This window comes from Hydra vulgaris, chromosome 07 (genome assembly GCF_038396675.1).
Source record: "Hydra vulgaris chromosome 07, alternate assembly HydraT2T_AEP".
NCBI lineage: Eukaryota > Metazoa > Cnidaria > Hydrozoa > Anthoathecata > Hydridae > Hydra > Hydra vulgaris.
Genome location: NC_088926.1, coordinates 18,487,501 through 18,509,584, shown reverse-complemented (window position 1 = coordinate 18,509,584; position 22,084 = coordinate 18,487,501). Strand labels below are relative to the sequence as shown.

The window sequence follows — 22,084 nt, the reverse complement described above, 5'->3', positions numbered from 1 at the left end:
GGGGGGGGGAGTCAAATTTCAAAATTTTTGGCGTACGTACTTTATGGACGACCCCTAAGGAACTGTTTCGCAAGTATTCTTTCGAAATGATTTGTTTCGCAAGTTTCTTTTCGTAAAGAGCTATTACGGAATAATTTTTTTTTTTTTTTTGTATAACACATTAAGGAAGGTGAATTTGCGAGAGAACAACTTCCGCAATAGCAACTTGAAATACGGAAGATAAAAATGCGAAATTTTTGTAAGTTTTTGTTTACGGCGAACAACCCTAATTGAAATACAGTTAGTATTTGAAAAAAAAAAGCGTTAAATATGTTAAATATTTAAAAATTAAAATTTATTACTTAAAATCAATATATACAAAATATTCACAACAATTTATTTAAATAATGTACTATAAGTAAAATGTCTAAAATAATATTTAAATTTTATACTATTTTGAATGTTATTGAAAATAATAACATTTAAAATAAAAAACAAAAACGTTAAAAATTCACCAAAAACTAAAATTTCTTTCTGAAAAGCTACATTCGAATCACCATAGTAAACAAATATATTATGTAATCTTTCTGTGTAAAATAGTTTTTTAAAAAGCGAAGAGTAAGAAATTCGTTACTTTAGCTAATAAAATTTATAATAAACCTAAAATTTATACTATTCTTTATAAAAAAAGGTCATAAACTTATATGCAATACAAATGCTTCAAGCACACCTTGTGCGAAATACATAATTCACACATACGTCAAATACATATTTCATTTACGTACTCCAAATACATACTTCATATATGTACTTCAAATATATCTAATGTGAAACAGCATTTTATAGTCTTTGCTACGCATTACTATTTTGAAAGAGATTTTTGGATAAATACCAAAAACGAGGCATTTTTAATTGGATGACCTGATCGTTTGAGTAGTGGCACCCTTCGATAGCCTAGTATCAAAGTAAAACATATAACATACATAGTAAAATATAAAACCAATTTAACCTAATAATAGTCTAATCATAAACAGAAAACCTAATACAACTGTCAATAAACAATTTAAATAGATCTCTTATAACCAAAAACCAAAACACATCCACCAATTAAAAGTAAAAAATTAAAATTAATAAACCATCTGATCTGTTGTCAGATCAGGTTATCCTGCTACTGGTAACATGTAACCCAGTACAATCTGCTTCATGTCCTGCTGCCTTGTAGGATACGCCTTTTTAGGCAAAGGCTAGGAGATGCCAACTCCGATTTAAAACACCCCCTGCCTTGGGGCTCTTGGTTGAGTAAAGGCTAGAGATGGTGTCTCGATAAAAATACTCATCTTGGGCAGATGTTAAATGCACCCAGCTACTGTCTTGTAGAAGGCCTCCTAGGCAAAGACTTAAGGGGTAAACAGATTCTATCTGTTGACCAGCCTCGCACCCCTTCTTCATCTATTAGGCTGGCGCAAATGTATTTTTATTACATTGTTTCCAGTTTAGGATGTTGAATGCTGGATCTTCTTGACTCAATGCATGGGTTTGCTTGTGTCACTGTTTTTATGACTAGGCAACTCATTCTATTATCTCCTTATGAGGGTACAGCTCTAAAACTCAGTTTTATGGTTCTGAGGCCGGCTGGTAGTCAGGTTTCCCGAACTCTGTGGTAGCTTTCAGAGAGGCTGATTCCATCAACAGCTGAAAAATATCAAAGTATTAACAGTGCCATGTTGCGCATGGATGGTGTCCCTGTTTGTACTTTTGGTGTGCATTGCGGAGGCCACATTTGGAGCCCTTTGTTACGGCTTAGGGTTTATTAGTAGTAATGAGGCAATTGCTTGGGCTATTAAACGGTGTTCTGAGTACTATCTATGCTTTGAGTCAAGTTCTTCAATCTAATTTAAAAAATGAATAAAGTACCAAAAACTATAAAACACAAAAAACCATCATCATCACCAAGTTCTCTAAACCTATCATTCACTAATATTCGTGGTCTTCGAAGTAACTTTTCTTCTGTTGAGTCTTATCTCTTGCAAAGTTCACCAGACCTACTTGCTCTTTGTGAGACTAATTTGAGTTCGGCTGTCTCATCTTGTGATCTTAGTGTTGATGGTTATCTTCCTCTGATTCGTAAAGACTCCAATAGTCACATGCTTGGCCTGGGCATTTACATTCGTAAGAATTCACCTGTTTGTCGTGAAACTAGGTTTGAATCCACAGACTATTCTTTCATGTGCTTTCGTTTAGCACCACTTCACTCTATTGCCTTTCTCTTTGTTCTATATCGCTCTCCTTCATCTCAAGACTGCACTCTTTTTGATGTTATTTCTGATCATATTGACCAAGCCCTCTCTCTTTATCCATCAGCTAATATAGTTGTTGTCGGTGACTTTAATGCTCACCACTCTGAATGGCTTGGCTCTAGTGTCAGTGACTCTGCAGGCATTAAAGCCCAAAACTTTTGCCTTTCTCAATCCCTAACTCAAATAGTTAACTTTCCAAATCGCTTTCCTGACAACCCTAATCATTTACCTTCTCTACTTGACTTATGTCTTGTTTCTGATCCTAGTCAGTGCTAAGTTTCTCCACATTCACCCTTAGGTGCTTCTGATCACAGTTTGATCTCTCTAAAACTAATATCTCATTCTTCTTCATCACCTGAATCCCCCTATTATCGAACCTCTTACAACTACAGTAAAGCTGACTGGGATTCTTTCCGTGATTTTCTTTGTGATGGCCCTTGGGTAGAAATCTTTTAACTTCCTGTCGACAAATGTGCTTCTTACATAACTTCGTGGATTCAGGCAGGCATGGAATCTTTTATTCCCTCTCGACGATTCCAGGTCAAGCCTCACTCTCCTCCTTGGTTTTCCTCACACTGTGCTGCTGCGATTGCCAATCGAAACCGTTACTTCCATATTTATCAGCAAAACAATTCTCCAGAAAACAGACGTCTGTTTATTACTGCTAGAAACAACTGTAAAAAGGTTTTGTCTAACGCCAAAACCCGCTATTCTCAGGTCATGAAATCTCGTATCTCATCTCAAAAATTAGGCTCTCGTGACTTCTGGAGAATCTTTAATAATATCAATAATAAGGGCAAATCTATAATTCCACCTCTCTTGTATGGTTCAGACTTTGTCACCTCACCTAAAGACAAAGCCAAACTGTTTGCTAAAAACTTTTCATCAATATCATCTCTTGATTCCACTAATTGCATTCTACCTGATATTGCCAACAAACAGGTTGATCCATTGCTTGACATTCATATCACTCCATTATCTGTATCTAAAGTGATTTCCTGCCTAGAATCTTCTACAGCTTGTGGCCCGGACAACATACCTGTTATTGTCTTGCAGAAGTGTTCTCCGGAGCTGTCGTCTATACTCTCAAAACTATTCAACAAGTGCTTATCAGAGTCTTGTTTTCCAGCCTGCTGGAAAGCGGCATCTGTTATCCCTATCTTCAAAAATTCTGGAGAGCGATCTGATTCGTCTAACTACCGTCCCATAAATCTTCTTCCTATCATAAGCAAGGTTTTTGAATCTTTAATTAACAAACACTTAATTTCTCATCTTGAATCAAATAACTTACTTTCTGACCATCAATATGGATTTCGATCTTCTCGTTCTACAGCTGATTTGCTAACAGTAATAACTGACAGGTTTTATCGTGCATTAGATGAAGGTGGAGAGGTTAAGGCCATCGCTCTTGACATTTCAAAAGCGTTTGATAAAGTTTGGCATGCTGGTCTTCTCCATAAGCTTTCTTCTTATGGTGTATCCGGCAACATCTTTAAGATCATTGAATCCTTCCTTTCCAATCGTAGCATAAAAGTTGTCTTCGTTGGACAACACTCTTCTTCTTATTCTGTAACTTCAGGGGTTCCTCAAGGTTCTATCCTTGGCCCTATACTCTTTTTAATTTACATTAACGATCTTCCAGATATTCTCACATCTAAGGTGGCATTGTTTGCTGATGATACTACCATTTATTCTTGTCGTGATAAGAAACCTACACCCTCTGATTGCTTGGAGGGGGCATTTGAGCTTGAAAAGGATCTCACTTCTGCTACAGCATAGGGCTCACAGTGGCTGGTGAACTTTAATTCAGATAAAACTCAATTTTTTTCAGCCAATCGTTATCGCAATAATTTAGATCTTCCTATATTTATGAACGGTGATGTACTCGACGAGTCACCTACTCTTCATCTTCTAGGATTAACTCTTACTTCCAATCTTTCTTGGAAACCATATATCAAATCAGTTGCAAAATTAGCATCTGCTAAGGTTGCATCTCTTTATCGAGCTCGCCACTTTCTTACTCTGGATTCTATTCTCTATCTCTATAAATCCCAAATCCAGCCTTGTATGGAATACTGTTGCCATATCTGGGGCGGATCTTCTAATGATGTCCTTTCTCTTTTAGACAAGGTGCAAAAACGCATTGTAAACATAGTTGGACCTGCTCTTGCAGCCAACCTTCAACCATTATCACATCGTCGTAATGTTGCTTCTCTTTCTCTTTTCTACAAATACTATAATGGGCACTGCTCTAAAGAGCTAGCGTCTCTTGTGCCATCTACTAAAATTCATTCTCGTGTTACTCGTCATTTAATTAAGTGTCATCCTTTTTCTGTGACTGTTCCTAAGTGCTCCAAAAACGCTTATTCGTCTAGTTTTTTTCCTCGAACATCAGTTCTTTGGAATTCGCTTCCTTCATCTTGCTTTCCTGATTCATATAATTTGCAATCTTTTAAATCGTCCGTCAATCGTTATCTTGCTCTACAATCTTCATCTTTTCTCTTACAGTAACTTCCAACTTTAATTAGTGGCTGCTTGCAGCCTTGTTGGAAGCGAAGATGTTTAAAAAAAAAAAAAAAAAAAAAAAAAAAACCACTACATAAAAAAAAATGAATATATATACATATATATATATATATATATATATATATATATATATATATATATATATATATATATATATATATATATATATATATATATATATATATATACACACACACACACACACACACACACATATATATAAAATATATATAATTATATACATATATAATTATATACATATATATATGTTCATATGTATATATATATATATATATATATATATATATATATATATATATATTTATATATATATATATATATATATATATATATATAAATATGTATATACATATATATGTATATATATATACATAATACACATATATGTATATATATATATATATATACAGTGAACGAAATTTTCTTAGCTGCACACAATTGTTATCAGATTTTTCATTATAGAGACTTAATTAAACGTTTTATTAAGAAATTTCTGTATGTGATATATTTATACCATTGTTTGTTAATTGATAATTAAAAGATAATTGATATCATTGTTTTTATAATTTCTTTATATAAAAAAATTTAGTTATTTGATTTATTTGAGTGCGAAATTTGTATAGACGCAGTTCTGTTTTATTAAATTTGAGATATAATTTTTAGTTTTGGTGTTGAAAAAATCAATTTAAATTGTAAGTAATTTCATAATTGAATTTAAAATTCAATGTTTCATATTTTTAGTGAAATGGCACATGGAAAATTTTTAAATGACCATGAAAAAGGTTTAATTAAAGCATATAAGGATTCCAGGTTATCTAATAGAGAAATTGGACGAAAAATTGGACGATCTGAAAAGGTGATTAGAAACTTTTTGAAACTTGGGTCAGTATATGGCGTCAATCAAAAAATACGTAAAAACTACAAGATAACGAAAAGGAACGTGGAACAAATTCGACAATTAGCGACAAAACAAAAGTTAACTGCGAGTCAAATCATATCAGAATTAAGTTTGACAATCACTCCTAGACGTGTTTAACAAATATTGTCAAGATCTGATATTATAAAATGGCGAAAACCACTAAAAAAACCATGTTTAAAGCAAATACACAAAGAAGCACGACTTGAATTCGCTAGAAAATATATAGATTTTGGAGAAAAGTGGAAATATGTCGTATTTTCTGACGAAAAGAAGTTTAATCTTGATGGACCAGATGGTTTTAGCTATTACTGGCATGATTTGCGAAAAAACAATGCACCTCGTTTGTCACGCAATTTTGGTGGTGGATCATTAATGACATGGGCAGCATTTTGTATCAATGGAAAGACATCGATATGTTTTATATCAACAAAAATGAAATCCATTAATTATACAGATTTATTAGAAGATGTCTTAATCGATTTTTCCGAAAATAACTTGGAAGATCAAGTCATTTTCCAAAAAGACAATGCACCCATTCATAAATCAAGAGAAACTATGGCATGGTTTGAATCCAAAAACATCGAAGTGATGAGATGGCCTGCATATATTCCAGATCTCAATCCAATTGAGAACCTTTGGGGAATCTTATCTTGAAAGGTTTATGAAAATGGACAACAATTTAGCAGCATTCAAGAGCTTCTAGGTGAAGTCAATAGGTGTTGGCAAGAAATTCAACCAATGACACTCCAATCGCTCATTAATTCAATGCCAAATAGAATTTTTGAAGTGATTAAGAACCACGGAGGACCCACCAAATATTAAAATTTAAAAAAAATATTTTTTCCTTTTCATTATTTAATTTTTAAAAGTGCGTCTAAAGAAAATTCGCATATGAAAAGTGCATTCCTTGTTATTTTTTTTTTCTATTTTTAATGTGATATATTTTTATTATAAATACTTTACTAATAAAATACTTAATAACTAAGCTATACAATAAAAATCATATTTTCTTTTTTACCTAATAAATTTTCCTTAAAAATTAAAATTTTGAATAAAAATTGTGTGCGGCTAAGTAAATTTCGATCACTGTATTTATATATTATATATAATTAAATACCTGTTCTTATGGCTGAAAAAGGTATAGAGTACTGGCCAATAAAATCATCAACTCCCATGTCACTATCACAGAGTGCAAACCTAATATGCGCTAGTTCAGGTGCATACAAGTCAAACTGAAAATCTTCATTCCATTGAGGATTAAAGCCTAAAAATTTTAAAACTAATTGAAAAAATAATTTTTCAGAACCAAAAAAACAAAACAAAGTCAGGGCCAAAAAACAGCCAGAAAGATGAATTTATTGAATTCTTATAAACAATATAAACCACGAAATTATAGATCGTGAGAACCACATATTTTATACAAATTCAAGCATAGGATATCTTTCAATCTCAGAGATCGGAAAATACCCTGTGCTTGATATTTTTAAATACTTTAATTTCTAGAAAAATTTTGCTAAAATTAAAAGCACTGGTTACATAAAAGTCTACCGGTAATGTACATTGGGAAAAACAATCCTGACAAATCCAAATATAACACTTTGGAAAAGTTAATATATGAAAAAGATTTAGGTATCAATTCCTTAGTTGATCTCAAGTGGAAACAACATGCAATTAGCTCATTGATTAGCTCAAAACCAAAGCACTTGGTATGCAAAAGCAAACCTTTAGTTATACTAATGAACAGATGCTTAAGGTTTTTTATACTTCAATTATTCATTCACATCTTGAATAAAGTATTGAAAATAAAAAAAAATTGATTATTTAAATCTAACCTTATAGCTACAGATTCTTAGAGCAATTAATCATTCAAGAAAATTCAACCACATGGACACAAATTAAGATACCAAGCTGAATTCGCTAAAAGTGTTTCTGGAAAAAATTATCTCTAATCAAGTGCAAACAAGAAAATCTAACCTAACTGCATCAGAGATTTTGGCAGAACATAAACATAAATATAGTAACTCACGGGTGAGCAAACACCAGGCCAGAGGTTCATACAGAACACAAACATATGTATAGAAACTTATGGGTAAATGAACACCATACGAAATGTTCATACAGAACACTCATACACAAATAAAAACTTACAGGTGAGTGAGTTCTGCCTAAACCAGATGTTCAGACAAAACACAAATATACATATATAGTAAACTAAAGACATTTCCAAATATGTAAAGATAAAGATATATCATTATAGACATGACAGATATTCGACAGGCATAAAACACAGTTTAATGATTCTGAGGTCGGCTGGTAGTAAGATTTCCCCAACTCTGTGTTCAACTCTGTACTATGATATTTTACAGCTGATTCCACCAACAGCTGTAAAATATACAAAGTACTTACTGTGCCATGTTACGCATGGAAAGTGTCCCTGTTAATGCTTTTGGTATGCATTGTCAAGGCCACATAAAGAACCTTAAGTTATAACTTTGGGTTAACTGAATCTTGTTTTCCTGTCTATAATTCTGGTGAACATTCTGACCCATCCTACTAGCGTCTGATCAGTTTTCTCTCTATTATTAGCAAGGATTTTGAGTCTTTGATCATCACATTTCTGACATCCCATCTTGAGTCAAATAACTTACTATTAGGCAATCAATATGGTTTTAAATGGGGGCAGCAAAGCTAGGGCTATTGCTCTTGACATATTTGAACATTTCGACAAAGTTTGGCATACTGGTCTTTTCTAAAAGCATGCTTTATATGAAAGAAAAGCTTTTAAGATTGCCAAATCATTTCTTTTCTATTAGAGTCATCCTTGAAGGCCAACACTCTTCTTCATTTCCAGTAACTTCTGGTGTACCTCAAGGTTCTATCCTTGGTCCTGTTTTATTTCTTATCTCACTAATGATCTTTCAAACAACCTTATGTCTAAAGTGGTTATTTGCTGATGAGTCAACTTTATACTCCTATCTTGATATTTCCTTGCCTTTAAAAATTCTTTATTTTCAAGTAACTTTCAACCTAATAGTGGTTGCTTGCAGCCTTTTTAGGACTGTATTAGAATATATTTAAAAGAATGAACTTAAATATAAATCCTCAAAAACAATAATGTAATAAATTAAATACATACTTCAAAAAAAAAAATTCATATTACATTAATCCAAATGTAAAATAATGTAAAATAATATTGAAAGAATTTTTTTTTTATTGTTAGCTAAATTTATAAGTTTGATAATCAGGAAAGCTGTATGTTTGTTTACCCTCTGTCAAATTTGGTGGGTAGGCCTAAAGGGGTCAGGGTAACAACATCAGTTTATGCTATTTCTAATAACATCTGTCCGACAACATCTGTAAATATAAAGAGGTATAATAACATCTGTCCAACAACATCTGAAACTTCATTGGTGTCTAATAACATCTGTGCAAAAGTTAAATGAATATTACAGATTTAGTTACATCTTTTAAATAATCAAAGTGTAATAACATCTATACAACTACATCTGTGGATTCTAGAGATGTAGCTACATATTTTAAGTTATTAAAATGTAATAACATCTGTGCAATTAATCTGTAGATTCTACAGATGTAGTTACATCTTTTAAATTATCAAAGTGTAATAACATCTGTGAAATTTACCTGTAGATTTTTAAGATGAAGTTAATTTTACTTATATAACATTTTTTGCAGATGTAGTTACAAATAAGAATTTTTTCAGATGCAACTACATCTGGAAAGAAAATTAACTAATAATGCATTATTTTAACCAGACGTAATTACATATAGGATTTTTTTTCAGATGTAACTACATCTGGAGAAAATTCTTCTAGATGTTATTTGACTAGAAGAAAAATTATCAGATGTAGCTACATCTTTTTAAAGATTTTATTAGGGGGTCATTGAATTATCAGATGATATTGGACAGATGTTGTTAGAGTAAAAGAAAAATACAGATGATCTTGGACAATAGTGAACAGATGGTCTCGGACCACTTGACAGATGTTGTTGAACAGATGTAGTAATCTTTTACCGGCCTAAAGTAAGTACAACCAAAATTGACACTCAAAAATATCTTTTGAACAAGAAAAATATAACTTTAAAAAGTATATACTAGTTTAGGAGGAAGTGCATGCTTCAAAAAAAGATTATAACTAAAATAAAAATATTAGTAAAATTACCATTCTTTTTTACTTTTTTTGTGATAAATTTTCCTAGAACTTCATCTTTAGGGATACCATGTATGTTTATTCTGATATAAGGATCTGGTATCTAAAATAAACACACTCAAAAATTGCTTTAATCAAAATAATGAAAATGCATATAAGGACTTAGATTGATAGAAAAAAAACTTATTAGATCAACTACTTTTTCTTCCTATGCTGGAGTTTTTTTTTAACTGAATGATTTTTCAAAAATATTTGCCAACTCTACTAATTGGTATTTTTTAAAATTATCTGAACTTTACTTGTTAGTCTGAAAACATTTTGCATTCCTATATGAGTGACAAAACCTACAGCTATTTAAATTAACATTTCTAATTGTTGAGCTATCCATGAACAAAACATTGCAGAATACAGCCATGTATTCTGCAGATTCATGCAGAATACAGTCATGTATTCTGTAGAACACAGTCATGGCAACTGATGAACTGTAATACAGTGTCTTGTAAAAGTTTATAATTTGTTAAATATTTTTAATGTAAATCCATAATTTATTGAAAATGACATACACAAAAGCTAAGATTCAATTTTATGTTTTATACATACACATGTATGTGATTTAGTATAAGATTTAATTTATATTATCAGCCCTCGGAATTAGGGTCAGCATTTGGCAATGCCGATCTTGCTTCAATATTTTATGGTAATCCCTTTGTTCCAAATCTTTTTTGTTGACTTGATGCCAACCTCTAACAGTTTTAGGTTTGGAAAAATGAGGTCAGTAATTTATTGCCGACCTCATTCTGTTCAAATTCTGAGGGTTGTATTATAATATAGTAAATAATACTAAACAATAGTTGTACCATTATAAGTATTACATAATTAGTATATTGATTTTAAAAAAATTCTTATGCCAACTCATCATTTAATGAAGTTATTAATGAACTTCTTTGCATGCTTTCATTAATACTTCATCTAATAAAGTATCAATGAAAGCATGCAAAAAATGACATTGCCACAATCTGATCTCTCTACAAGCCAAACAAATTTAATCTAATAAAAAAATCATGATTGAATATAGTAAGAACCAATTACATTTTTTATAAAGTATTATAGAAGTGAAAAAAATGACAAACATGGTTAAGTAAAAACAAAACAGTTCCAGGTACTCATTTACTACACTTCTTAGTACCAATTAAAAATTGTGACAACTGAAAAGGACATTTGTACTTCAGTAGCACAATAGCATACAAATACATTTAAAGTTTAGGAAGATTAGTTACATTCTTTAATTTCTGTTTGGCTACTATAGCCAATAGATTTGAAAAAAAAGTAAAGTTTATGTCTACACATGGATCTGTAAAAAACTTTTAATAAAGTATGAATTAAATAAAGATGTGAAATCAAGTGGCTAATACACTTTGTCAAAAATGAAAAAAACTTAATTTAAATTAAAATTAAAAATTAATAAAACACAACTTCAATTTGATCTTTAATTTAGACATCAATATTGATTTATATTTGTTAAGTAAGTTAAATCTACAGTAGATTGATTAATATCAAAATAATTTTTAAATAAAAAAATTTAGAGAGTTTTGACATTCTCCTAATTAGATGCTCTTAAAAAAATATAATTTATTTTTATTGAAAAAAAACAACACATTTAGGAAAAACTTTTTAATTTTTTTCAAAAAAAAAATGCAACTTACAGTTTCATCCTTTGAAGCCTTTGGAAGCAGATGACCGCTTATAATCTATTTAAAAGTGATCAATTATAAATTTCTTATTTTAAAATAGACAAGAAAGTTACGCATAAATATACTATACTCAAATAAAAATTAATTCTAAAATTATTTCTTTCGTGAATATAATTACTTTGTATATACTGAATAATAATTTACTAAATAAACTAATTAATAATAACTAATACTAATAATATATATATATATATATATATATATATATATATATATATATATATATATATACTATATATATATATATATATATATATATATATATATATATATATATATATATATATATAAATAAAATAAAAAAAGTAAAATCTTTCAGCAACAAATTAAGTATATGCAGCAATAGTAAATATATGTATAGGTATGTGTGTGTGTATGTGTGTAGTATTAAAACTTGAAGTGAGTAAATATATTAGGCCAGTGTACACTTAAATCCAACAAAGCATGTAGTATAGAAAAATGTAAAATGTAAAAGAGTTTTTCATTAGAATTAAATCTTTTTTTATTCTAATATTTCTTTATTCAAACATTTAAATTCATTTCTATTCATTCATTCATTTTTTTTTTCATTCATCATTTTTTAAAACAATTTTTTTTTAACAATCTCTGTATCAAACAAAAACCATTTTAACTCTGTATCAGGCCAATACCATTTTATCTACAATCGTTCAACATAATCTTGTACCTTAAGTAGTGCACTAAACCAATATGTTGGTAAAAATTCTGACAGCAAAATATCTAAGCTGGCATTAAAAATATACAGAACAAATTAAAAAAGAAATATTTTTTATACACCTCTTTATCGATAGAAACATTTCTTATCACCTCTTTTTCAATAGAAACATTTTTAAACGCCTCTTTTTCAATAGAAATATTTTTTATATGCCTTTCTCAATAGAAACATCTTAGAAGAATAAATACCCAGAGGCAGTTTAACGGAGTAGGGGTCGGGTGAGACTCCCCTTTCTCCCCAAGAAGGTGATTTTCAAGTTATAGTCGGTTTTTTGAGGAACATAGTTGGCTAGTCGAGTATTTGTCACATTTCAGTCGGGTGAATTTTAGTTTTGAGGACCTTTTTTTTTAAGGAGCTTGTTGGTACTTTTTAAGGATTTACCCCTCCCCCTTCAACTTTTTAAGGATTCACCCCTCTCATTTTATTTGTGGAATCGCCTCTGTAAATACCATATGTTTATATTAGAGTGTGAAAAAACTATTTTAAATTTAAAACAGAAATCTCACCTTGATAAAAACTTTGCAAACACCATTTGTTGATTTATCAATATTTTGTGGATCAAAGTTACCTGAAAATAAAGTTAAATTTATAAAGTTCATTTATTCATTCATAACCTTGTTTGTTTTTATTTTGTGAAACTAGCAAAATATTGCTTATTTTATTATTTGATATTACATTGTTGAAAATTAATTTTTTATTATTTTTATCATTTTATACTAGCATTTTTAAAACTACTATAGCATTAAACTTTTTGCTTTCTTTTTCTGAATAATAGAATTAACAGAAATTTTTAATTTTTCAATTTTTTAAGAAGAGTAAAAATAAAACGGAAAAATTTCGTGAGATGCAAAAATCCAAAGCTACATTAAACACAAATTTATGCAATAAAATGAAGACCAGGTTTAAGCATATTAACAAATATGAATAAAAATTTCATACTTGCTACTAGCTGTTTTTAACCAATGGTCTTCAAAAGTCACTAATTTTCTTTTTAATGGAATAATATGTGTTAATACATATATTTTACATATGTTATATTACTTTTACTTCGCATTGCAATTCAAAATTAAAAAAAAAATAAAAAAAAAATTTTTGTTTACTAAATTTTTTTCTTTTTGTTGATAAAAATGCATTTAAAAAAACAACTTTTTTTCAATTTCTACCTGAATGACAATTCGATTAAAAACAGTTTAGTATATAATGAGTTGTATACTAAACTAATTTTTAAACATTTGCATTGTTTATTGATGCAGCCATTTAGAAACAACTGTATAAACTTAGAAATAATTGTATAATCTCATTTTAAAACTTCCATAAATTGTAATATATCATAAAAGGGTGAAAGATCTTCAATACTAACATCAATTACTGGTATCTCAAGATCTTGGAATATATTTTTGTTTATGGATCCATTTTCATACCATTAGGGTAAGTAGTAGTCATTCCTCATTAAACAATGTGTAATACAAAACTCCATTTAGTTGTTTTATTACCTCTCATCATTACAAACAATTTTGAAGATAAATTGTTTGCCAAACTGAACTTTGACTTTGGATGTACCATTAATAGCAAAATAATAGCAAATTTTCTCGTAGAAAGCTTAATTGTTTAATGACTAAACTTGTTAACTCTCTTTAATTAAACAGTTAAATGTGAAAATAGTTTAGCTTTAAAGTCCAGAAAAACATTATCAAATTCTTTGGGAACTTTAAATATGTTTAAAAGAGCAAAGAAAGTGAGTACAAAATAATCTTCCAATAGAAGACATAAAAATCTGCATATGCCAGGAAAACATAAAAACCGGAATGAATTCCAAAGCACCAATTTTTGTGGAAAAAACTACAAAAATTGATGATTAAAACTTCTTGATGAAAAACTAGATGATTACATCTTCTTGAGCATAAAGCAACAGTTACAGTAAAAGGATTTAACTTAGCTAAATGAAGAGTTTTAAGTTTTAAGGTTATAGTTAATTGAAAATTTTGGCTTTGGATCTGAACTTTGCAAATGGACTCTTTAAAACAGTTTTCTGAAATATGCCTCAAAATTTAAAATTCCTTCAATTAAACTAATGAAACGCCTGTAGGGAAATCAATATTTTAATCCTGCAGCAAATGATAAGAAATGGAATGAAACTAGTGATGAAGGATACTTGTGGTTTCAATGTGTTTGTGTTGGATCCAATTTTCAAAACATTTGATTCGTGTCATGAACTTTAAAAAAGATCAGTATTAAAAAATAAGTTTTGATTTATGAAACAAGTAATGATCGCTTGAGCAGTAACCATAGTAACAGTTGTAGAAAAGAGAAAGAGATGCAATCTTATGACAATATTAGAAGCTTAGCAGCCAAAGCAGGTCCAACAATATTTACAATAAACTTTTGGATATTCTCTAAAAAGAGAGAGTCTTATTAAAAGAACTAGTCTAAACAGTAGCCTAAACATGACATCATTTTAATTCAATATTTTTTAAAAACTATGACATATATATAATTCTGACATACATAAAATTCGCCGAATGGTCACACACGAGCAGTGAACACCTGAGGGAAGAAATGAAGTAAATTAGAATAAAGGAGAATTATTTTTCAAACAAAGCATATTTTGACAGTTGTCAAGACAAAAATAAAGATTAATAGAGGAATATTTAAAATATAAATAAGACAGAGAATGCACCTAAACAGTACTAACAATAATAATAAAAAATAAACTGTTATATAAATACTAATATGAATGAAGATATACAAAAAATATATCATCAAACAAAAATAAATAAAACAAAAAATAGATTACAAAAATAAAAGGTATGCATACAACAATAAAAGGCCTCAGAATAGAAAAAAAAACATTAATGCTAATGTGTAAACATAATTTGTGTAGTGATTAAGTAATAAACATCTCCTCAGAGTCGCGTCTTTTATTACTGGCATTTCGATGAGGATCAGCACTAATAACTAGTTTATCCCGTCAAACAAATGTCAAATCATTTTAATTTTATTCCATAAAATGTCAAAGAAGAGAATTAAAGAAGTAGAAAATAAAATCAGAAGATTAAGAATATATGAATATAATATAATAATAAATTTCTATAACTTGATAGACTGGCAACTCAAGAAATTTCAAAATAATATTGAAATTAGAAAGTTATGATTCAATAATTTAAAAACTTTTTCATATACATTATACAAAGTGAGCTTATGGAGAAGACCAGCATTTTAGATTTTATCAAAACACTTTGATATATCAAGAGTAATAGCCCTTTCTTTGCCACTTCCACTTGATGAAGGATAGATCAAAAGCAACATTAAATATCAGAGAGTAAGTTGTTTGACTCAAGTTAAGATATTTAAGTTTGTTAAATATAGATTTAAAAACTTTGTTAATAGTAGTAACTTCATCATCAATCAAAAATCAATTTCAATAAAGCTTTTAATACATCAAGAGCAATAGCCCTTGCCTCACAGCTTCTATCTAATGCAAAATAAAACTTTAATATATAATTAACTGAAAATATTAAACTTGAATATTCTCAATGTGAAATGAATGGGAAACACTTTTTGATCTTGAAATACTCAATGCTTCCACTGAACAAATATGAGGGTTTTAAGTTTTTAAAAAACTTAAAACCCTCATAACTTTAAATAAACATAAAAGTTTCAAATAAATAGTATTTCAAAGTTTTTTAAAAAAAAATTTTCCTGTGCAAACTACTTGATGTAGGTATGCGCAAGTGTCACTGGTAGTAGATTTCGTACTTTTATAGTTTTCTAATGTAAAGTATTTTCTTACTGATGCATTTACATTTGCATTGTATTTAACTCTGTTTTTTAATCTATATAGAAATGTCACTCAAACAAATTTTTTCTAAGGATGACTGCAGAGTCTGACCGAGAGGACCAATAGCAGAAAAAACATTTAACAACAATAAACTTAAATGCATTATTTTTTTATTTGAGGCTTGCATAAACTAGCTTCTGCTTCTTTTTACTCATTATGGCAAGTACATAAGGGAAGTAAAAAGTTGTTATAGTTGACAAAAAAAATCAAGCAGGCACTTTAGTGAGTATTGTACTTGGGCATACAGACATAATACTGTCAATATCGCCATAAATATTGGTGTTTTCCTACAGCAAATTAATTGCGATTGTTCAATATTTAAAAAATTTCAATTATTAAAAAAAAACATGTAAGTTTCCCATATTCCAAGTCAGATAAAAGATGTTTGAAGCATAACATTTGCCTGCTACTACAGCCAAATTAGTTGTGGAACAATATATAATAATATCTGTGTACACACACACACACAGATATATATATATATATATATATATATATATATATATATATATATATATATATATATATATATATATATATATATATATATATATATATATATTAGTAGAGAATCACTTAACAAAATTTTTTTTCATTTTAATTTCATTAAAATTTTTGTTAAGTGATTTTCTACTAATATATAATTGCTCTGTTCTTTTAAGAACATTGAGCACTCTATTGTGTAGAATACATTTTAAAGTTGTTAAAATATGAGCATAAAAAAGGTTGTTTTAATTTTGTTAATTATATTAACAAAATTAAAACAATCTTTTTTATGAAATCTTTATGAAAACAATATATTCTCATAATTAGTAAATACAAATTTATTAAATAAAACTCATAATTACCACTTCTTAAACACTCAGGCTTAAGAACATATCCACATTTCCCATTTAAAGCAAACAGGCCATCATTAATGTCCATCATTTCACCTGGGGTTTGAAAATTCAATGCAACTAAAAATTTAAAAATATAATTAAATTACTTAAACAATTAAGTCAAAGAACAACAAAAGGGTTGTAAAATTTTACATATTGAACACCAATTCTTCACCCTATAGATAAATCAGACTTAATCAGACTTAATCTTACAAATTAGACTCACCCAGACAGTCCTCGGAATTAGGGTCAGCAATCTGCAATGCTGACCTAAAAGTGTTAAAGGTTGGTAAAAAATTGCTGAACTGGTTTCTATGTTTTATGGTAAAACCGTGTCAAGGTTGGCAATTGATTTCTGACCTCATTTTTTCTAATTTCGAGGGCTGCCCAGAAATTATATTTAAAAAACAATGAAGCAAATAATATCATAATCTTACCTATTTGACATCCATACACCCAACCTTTTGTTGGGTTATAATTACTCGAGTCTATTCTTGAGCCTTTAGGGTATGTTCTCACCAAAAATTTATTACTATACTCAATTAACTTTTTAGGTTCATCTTTACCAAGCTGCAATAGTTTTTTTTCTCCAAGTGATACATTTTGAAAATACTTTTGAGCTAAATTATAATAAAGCAAAATAGTAATAAAAAATAATAAAGATAATAAAGAAAAATTTATAAAAAAATAATTTGAAAAAACTAAAAAACAAAAATAATAAAAAGATAAAATTAAAAAAATAACTTTAAAGACATTTATATTTTTTTATTAAAAAAAAAATTAAATGCATACTAGCAAGTCCTTCATCCAGTGACTTAAAAGTAATGGACTCCACATAATTTATAATATTAGAAAATTCTTTAGCCACATTAATTTTCTAGATTTAGTAAATAATTTTGTACTTGTTAACTGAACAAATAAATTGAGAATAACTTAAATTACTGTAAAAAAAATTTATTGAATGAAATACAAAAAATATTTTTTTTTAAAAGAATTACCATGATTATTTATTATGCTCTAAAAATATTTTACCTGTTTAGGTTTTGATTGACGATTCTTAAGACTTGTTTCACTAGCATCCTCATCAGTAACTTCTGTATTTTGAATTTTTTTTGCCTAAAAAATTATAAAAAATACATTTTTATTGCTTTTATATTTTAGTATCTTCAATATAAACTATCTTTCTGTATAAAAAATAGATGAACTTTTTCTCTTGAGGCCTAAGTTGAAATACTTTCAAAGAAAAAAAATATCAGTGATAAATAAGACACAACGTAATTTAGGGTCATGGTAGGTGACATTTAATTTAAAAAATAAATAAAACCAAACAACTTTTCTTTAGTTTTAAACCAAAATTCAAATTTTTTTTTACAAAGAAGTCATAACCCTTATACACACACTTACTTTTGGGGATTTAGGTTGAAACTGTATAAAAACTAAAAAACTGTCTTCATATATTTTCTTGACTCAGTTTTAAAATGCTGATTTAAATCTAAAGAGTTTTTACAGTGTTGGCGTTTATTGCAATAAAACACCAACTCTGTAAATCTTACAATAAATTTAAAAGCAACATCATTAATAAATTTATAAATTAATACTATTATAATAAAAATAAAAAGCATATATGATATTTTTATATATAAATATATATTAAATATATTTTCATATAAATATGTATAAAATAAGTTATATATTTAATTTTAATATATAATAAATCATTTATAAAATAATAAAGCAACATCATAAAAGATTTTTACCACAAAATAATACACATATTAAAATTGTAAATTATCTCACTAAGTACTTTAAAGATCTCTTTACTATTGATAGATTTTTCACCTTTTAATCTTGAACTAATTGATTTGATCAAATTTAAAGACATTAAACCTGATGATTGTTTTTAACTTGATTAATTAAATAAAACCAATCACTTGGAGCCTGGAGTTTGTCCAATAGTCCTTAAGAATTATGATAACTAACTAACCCTTAATAAAAATTAGAGTTTGTGGTAAAGCAAATAATATGCTTTACCACTAACTCTTTTGATTTTTAAAATATCACTTAGGACCAGTCAAAACACAATTCAATTCAATTCAGAAAATGTAACACCTCTCTATAAAAGATGATAAAACAGCTGCCAGCAATAATTGACTTACTTCATTGACATGAATCTCTTGCAAAGTTTTAAAATATATTATAAGAGAAAAAATTAAAAACATTTTTATTAAATTAATTGACTGACACCAACAACATAATTTTATAAAAAGCAAATCTTGTACTAAAAATAAAAACTCTTGAATTTATTTCTCTTTGTATCAGTAACACCAAAATAGTTGAAGTAGCAATGTAAGAGTTTCTGTTGAGGAACTATGTCAAAAGCTTGTTATTATAAAAGATTTTTGTTAAATCTTTTGTAATAACATATATATATATATATGTATATATATATATATATATATATATATATATATATATATATATATATATATATATATATATATATATGAAAAAGTACCAATCATGTGTGTAAAACATAACTCTTATATAAAATCATTTTTACTGTAAAACCATTTTTAGTTGCATTAGTTAATATTCCGTACACAGGCTTGATATATATTATATGTTGTAATAGACTATTTAGTAATTTCAAACTATATGGCAATAAGAAAAATTATTAAATAACTAACATAATAATCAAAGTTATTCATATTTAGCATTATAAACGTAATCAATCATAATTAGCATAATAATCATAATCAACCATAATAAATACAAACCTTTACAAAAATTTTTCCTTTTAATGTTTCTGGTGAAGGAAGCTTAGTTTCATTTAAATCCACATCTCCATCAAATAGCATTTCTAAAGAAATATAACAAATAGAATTTTCCTTTAGTAAAATAATAACAAAAAGTCATTTAACTATTAAAATAAAAATGGAATATTATTCTGAAATCAGTTAAACTAAATATATACATAAAGCGCAAAAAAAAAAAAAAATTTACTTAAACACAAAAAAACATTTTTGATCTCAAAAATTCAGCTTTATTAGTTTCATATCGATCAACAGTTTTTGTCATGAAATAAACATTTTTTTGAAAGGTCTCAATCAAGTTTAAAAATATCTTTACTAAAACAATTTGTCCATACTTCCTAGTTTTCCTTTTAAATGCTGCGCCATGACAATTTGCTGCTCGGGTGAACAATGATTTTCGAAAGATAAAATAATCGGATATCTATAAAAAACAAAAACAAAAAAAAGTAACTAGGTTTGCTGTTACCAATAAAAAACAACTGTTTTAATTAAAACATACTCTGACTGTACAAATGCACCCATTGCAATAGTATCAATTACATCCTTGAAAAGAATTTTAGATGTTAAAGTAAAACCATGATAGACAATTGGTTCATTATTTTCTCCATCATAACAGTCCACTAGAAAAAAAAAAAAAAAAAAGCGCATAGCCACAATGCATTTTTTGGCCAACAAATAGTTAATTAAATAATGTGTACAAAAAAGGTTTTTTGTTTGTGGTCAACAAAAAGTTTAACAATGTGTACCATAAAGATATTCTTGGTCATCAAAATCAAAAATTTTTTGGATATATGGAATAGCAAAAACTTGGAAAACTTCTTAAAGTAAAGTTATGGATAACAACTGTGGATGGATGTATCTCAAATTGTGGATAGATGAATTGCAAACTGTGGAGAATTAAAATATCACAAAAACTAAACTGATCATAATAAATGAGAACTTTTGTTTGATAAACAACATTGTTTAATAAAAATTACAAACAATTATACAATTGATTTAACTATTAATTTCACTACCATTAAATTATATCAATTGCTAATATAATATGTTAACATAATAATACAATTAATATAACTAAATTATAAAACTTTTTAAACTATATATCATTAATTATAAATTGATGTTAAATCATTATTTATTATGAATGTGGGTTTCATTATTTATTAAAAATGTGAGTTATATCATTATCTATTAACAATGTGAGTTATTAACATTAATATGAAGATACATTTGAAGACTATTTATAAATAATTAATAATTCTATATAATAATTATGCTAAATATTTTTCCTCAAATTTTATTCTTATATTCAAATGTAAAAACAAAAACCAGTCAGTACAATACAAATTAAAAATTATTACACATGGGGATCAACCTGATAAATTTCCATACAGATTTTGTTAACAAAAAGTGTAATATTCAAAATTGAAATTATTGAACAAAAAAAATGAGCTGGTATCAAAATGTTACCATGAAAACAATTTTTTTATAAACAACTTTATTGTCATCAAAGCAGAGTAAACAAAACTGCATAGTATTTTTGTAACTAATTTTGTTGTTGTTAAGATTATTTGTAATATCTGGTGATCACCATAGGCATGAAACTCGGAGTCATGTTTCTTTAACTATCAGGTGTTATTATTTAATTTTACATAATATATATTATGTATATATATATATATATATATATATATATATATATATATATATATATATATATAAATATATAAATATATATATATATATATATATATATATATATATATATATATATATATATATATATATATATATATATATATATATATATATATATATATATATATATATATATATATATATATACATACATATATACAGGGTGCGGAAAAAGTATAATTTAAAAAAATTATCTGTATGGTGTTTTCTTTCAATATATATACAGTGTGTTTTTAGTATGCTTTTAGTATTTTTTAGTATTATTTTGTTTTAAATTAAATTGAAATTATTTAATTAATTGTTTTTCGTCTTGTACAGCAACTTTTGCTGTTTGTAAATGTAAATGTATATATATGTGCATGTATATGTATATGTATATGTATATATATATATATATATATATATATATATATATATATATATATTTATATATATTTATATATATATACACATTCTTTTTAT

At 27.5% G+C, this 22,084-nt stretch overlaps 1 protein-coding gene across 5 annotated transcripts in view; it reads right to left on the bottom strand.

The window, feature by feature from the left end:
• Positions 1-308: 308 nt before the first annotated feature.
• LOC105846647 (1-phosphatidylinositol 4,5-bisphosphate phosphodiesterase eta-2) overlaps positions 309-22,084 on the bottom strand; it is an 83,418-nt gene continuing 61,642 nt past the window's right edge. For all 5 annotated transcript variants that reach the window (XM_065801267.1, XM_065801265.1, XM_065801264.1 and 2 more), the window contains exons 11-22: positions 20,424-20,544; positions 20,260-20,345; positions 19,889-19,971; positions 18,144-18,227; positions 17,904-17,988; positions 17,549-17,731; positions 17,082-17,189; positions 12,902-12,963; positions 11,615-11,659; positions 9,924-10,014; positions 6,860-7,006; positions 309-933 (exon numbers count right to left, since the gene is read on the bottom strand). In XM_065801267.1, coding sequence (XP_065657339.1) covers positions 842-933; positions 6,860-7,006; positions 9,924-10,014; positions 11,615-11,659; positions 12,902-12,963; positions 17,082-17,189; positions 17,549-17,731; positions 17,904-17,988; positions 18,144-18,227; positions 19,889-19,971; positions 20,260-20,345; positions 20,424-20,544 — 1,187 coding nt within the window. In that variant the 3' untranslated portion in view covers positions 309-841. The remainder of the gene's footprint in view (positions 934-6,859; positions 7,007-9,923; positions 10,015-11,614; positions 11,660-12,901; positions 12,964-17,081; positions 17,190-17,548; positions 17,732-17,903; positions 17,989-18,143; positions 18,228-19,888; positions 19,972-20,259; positions 20,346-20,423; positions 20,545-22,084) is intronic.